The sequence below is a fragment of the Symphalangus syndactylus genome, chromosome 6 (genome assembly GCF_028878055.3).
Source record: "Symphalangus syndactylus isolate Jambi chromosome 6, NHGRI_mSymSyn1-v2.1_pri, whole genome shotgun sequence".
NCBI lineage: Eukaryota > Metazoa > Chordata > Mammalia > Primates > Hylobatidae > Symphalangus > Symphalangus syndactylus.
This window is the reverse complement of record NC_072428.2, coordinates 71,782,967-71,786,689: the sequence shown is the minus strand read 5'-3', so window position 1 is coordinate 71,786,689 and position 3,723 is coordinate 71,782,967. Positions and strand designations below refer to the sequence as shown.

Sequence of the window (3,723 nt, the reverse complement as noted above, 5' to 3'; positions counted from 1 at the left end):
TCCTGGAGCCCAGTTGGAAGTTGACTGACTGATTGGGACATTGTCGTTGGTTGGTCTGGGTGGAAGAAACCACTTGGACCCTTTATTGAACACCTACTGTGTGCCATCGTTTTAAGGCTGCCCGTGTGTTGCTTCGTTCATTCCTCACCATGACCTCCTGATCACACGCTGGAGATCCAAAACCAGAAGCGCGCAGAAGCTATTTGTCCAGTGTTACAAAGCTACTAGGTGGTGGAATTTGAATGTGAACCCAGATGTGTAATTCTAGAGCCTAAGTGCTTCACCCACCTCCCTGTGGTGGCTCTACCGAAAAACAGCTAAGCGCGCATTGAGAAGCTGAGGACTTTCAGCTTTGCTTTTCAAGGATTTTTCTTTTCAATGTTGAAATTCATACCAAGATTGATTGGGCGCCTGCCAGGGGGGGTGGGGGAGAAATCGGGTGGGGGTGGGGAGGTTCAGAAAGCCCCACAGAAGGGGAAGATGCCCAGGACAGAAGACTGTCAGGAGGCTGTTGGGTCAGGGGGTTCGCCTTGTTCTCAGAAGCCGCGGAGGTTCAGGTGGGCTGGGGGAGGCGAGTGGTAGAAGGCCAGAGGTCTGGGAGGGACCGAGGGATGGGGCCAGGCGCGAGGGGCCGCGGCAGGGACTCGGGGGACTGGGAGTGGGGGCTCGGGCCTCGGGGAGCCCATTGGTGGAAGGACGGAGGTCCGGGAGGGGCAGAGGGATGGGGACAGGAGCGACGGCCCGCGGCAGGCACTCCGGGGGGCTGGGAGTCGGGGGTCGGGGTTAGTCTCGGCTTTTGGCCCTGTCCTGCCGCCGGCTGCTCCCGTTTCTTTGGCTTTGCGGCGAGGTGGACAGGGTTAGCTCTCGGGATGGAGGGCGGTTTTGGAAGCGGCCTGGGGCTAAGGACAGGCCAGGGCGGCGGGAGAGGCGGACCGCTGGCATCGCTGGATCTGGGCGCGCTGTCGGACCTTCCACATCACCAGCTGCAGGCAGGCGTTTGCGTCCTCGCTGGAGTTGTGCCCGTCCTGGCTGTCCTGGATGATGTGTCCCAGGTAGTCGGCCGCGAGATTCCTGAGGGAGCGCTTGTAGGGGAAACCCAGGTAGTGCGGGAAGAGCACGGCCGTGTCCACCACGGTGCTGTGGATGAGCTTCAGGGCCAGCAGATCGCTCTCCAGGCTGTGCCCGATGAGGATGGTTTGGGCGCTGAAAAAGCTCAGCAGGATGGCTTGGACTTTGGGCAACGTGATGCTCGTGTTGGCGACGTCGGCCTCGGTCACTCCGGAGAACCTGGTGTTGTAGTCCACGATCTCGTTGTCGGGCTTGACGAAGGTGTCGTACACCACTCGCATGTCGGCGTCCACCACGGTGACGCGGGTCAGCTCCAGGCCGTGCGTGGTGTAGCACATCTCACAGTCCAAGGCGTAGATCCCTGGATAAGCGTCTGTGGAACACTCTTTCTCCAAGGTCTTCACGAAGCCATCGAGGCTGTCCTTGCGGCCGTCCCGCACGTGCTGCTTTGCCACCTGGCAGCCCACGGAGCCAGGAGCCGCTGCACAGCAGGTGTACTGGCTAACCCGGCCTCCAGCCACTTGGCTCGAGCGGACCCGCCCCCAGTGATAATAACACAACTGGTCGCGTACACAGCGGCCCGAGGAGGACACCAGGTACTCGGTGCCACAACGGCAGCAGACCCTGCAGGAGGAGTCGCCGGGCCCCTTCCCCTGGCCAGTGAAGAGGACGGCGCCTCCGGGCTGCTCGGGGTGCGGGAAGGGGTAGCCGTTCTCCTTGAGCTGGTCCTGGGTGAGCAGGAACTCCTGGAGGCGGCTGTACAGGGCGGCCCTGCTGAGGCCGGGCATGGAGCTGGGGGTCAGGCCCTTCAGCCTCTTGAGGGTGTTCAGGACCACGTTCAGGTACACGTTCTTGTTGGGGCTGCAGTCGTAGGCCGCCTTCTCCTCGTTCAGCGCCTTCTCCTCGGCCTCCTGCTTGGAGGCGCAGAACTTGAGACACTCTTTGGTGAACAGTTGGAGATAGCCTCGGCGGATGACGGTGGGGACTTGGCACCCCGAGCTTCGGAGGATAATGGGTTCCTTCAAACGCGCTAAGGATGGACGACGGACGATCCGCTTAGAGCTGATGGTGGTGGAGGTCTTGTCTGCCATCCCCGACCTGTTGCGCGTCTTCCGTGGCTGTCTGCCGACCTTGGAGCCATTGGAGCGTTGGCTTCCGCTGGCCACCCGGGTTCTCTTGGCATCTGTGGCACCGGTGGCCAAGCAAGGGCTGTGAAAGTGGGCGATCCTCTTCCTCTCCCTGGGGGCTGAGATGCGGACTGCGGAGGGTCTCTCTGCCAGCTTTGGGGCGGCTGGCAGGCAGCAGGCCGATCCCCGCTGCGCGGGGAAGCACCAAGCCTCCGTCACCATCTCGGGCCACGCAGGGGGCACAGCCGGACCCGTATTCTCGGGCTCCGTCTGGATCCCCACAGATGCTGAGGCCCGCTTGTGCATCTGGGGCACCCGGAGCCCGAAGCTCTGGGCAGGCTGATGAGAGGGCAGTGGGAATTCTGGAGCCTCGAGGGCCGCCTCCTCGGCCGCCTTCTTCGCTTCTGGATAGCCAGGTGGGAACCAGCAGGGAGCTGTGGCTCGCAACATCTCGCTGCCTTCGGGAGCACCTGCGTGGCTCTGCTCCTCTCCCAACTGGCGGCTTCAAGGAGTGCCGCCGCGGAGGCGCACCGCCTTTATATACGCACAGGGCTCTTCTGTGAGAGAGGGTGGGACTTGTCCTTCATTACGTTGCTACTTCCATCCAATCACACTGAACCTCATCTTCCACCAGACTCCAGCTTGCGGGGGGGCTCAGGGTCTGCTAATGGAAGCAACCCGAACTCCTGGTTGCTAACCTTGGAGCTAGCTTGCTTTTCCTGAGGTGATTAAGTGTCCCTGCTCAGCAGTACCATAATGGCTAGTGGAACTGAGCCACATAGCCGCACATTGAGTTTCAGGGAGGTTGCTCAACTTGCTCGGGCCCACACAGCACCCCCACGGAGCCGGGACTGGGCCAGCCGTCTGCTGCTGCCTGCTAGTGGGCAGGATCTGTCTGGGCTTGCCTTTCCCTGCTCTGTGCACTCCTCCACCGTGGGCAGCTTGAGGACAGGAAGCGGACCGCAACCACTTCTCTCCCAGGACGTGGGCAACGTTCAACACACGGGGTCTTCAAAAACTTCATAGAAAATGTACATGCTGAAAGTCTATGCATGGATTTCAATTTGTTTGCACTAAAATTAACTTGCACTAACTTGCTAGAACCTTCCTGAACTAGATCTAGACTGAGGCACTAAGAAGGATGAGACATCGGTTGAAAAGGACTCCCATCAGAGCCACATGAATTCCGCTAAAATTGCAGCAGGAACAAACATCAAATGTATGGTGAACTCGGGCGGAATAACAAAGAAGTCACTGAGGTTTTAGGAAAAGCTTGTAAGGACACTGCCCCAAAGGAATCAGCCGTTTACCAATGTATAGCTGGTTTTCAGAGGAGATGAGAAGATACGGAAGGTGAATCCTGCAGTGGCTACGAAAAGCAAATGCTGTGGAAACCATTGGGCACAGATCAGCTGTACTCACGAGCAGAGATTCAGTGGAACTTTTAAACAGGAGGGATCCCGATCCTGTCTAAAATGCCAACGAAAAATGCGAACATCAGCCGGGCATGATGGCGGGTGCCGATAAT

At 59.3% G+C, this 3,723-nt stretch overlaps 1 protein-coding gene across 1 annotated transcript; it reads right to left on the bottom strand.

Moving 5' to 3' along the window:
• Positions 1–845: 845 nt before the first annotated feature.
• Positions 846–1,856, bottom strand: LOC129485234 (exonuclease GOR). The gene has a single exon (XM_055284632.2). The coding sequence runs from the start codon at positions 1,854–1,856 to the stop codon at positions 900–902; it is 957 nt and encodes a 318-aa protein (XP_055140607.1). The 3' UTR covers positions 846–899.
• Between the last annotated feature and the right edge of the window lie 1,867 nt (positions 1,857–3,723).

Excerpts from the sequence above, each read along its gene's own strand:
- LOC129485234 (XM_055284632.2), bottom strand. The coding sequence starts at position 1,856 with ATGCCCGGCCTCAGCAGGGCCGCCCTGTACAGCCGCCTCCAGGAGTTC.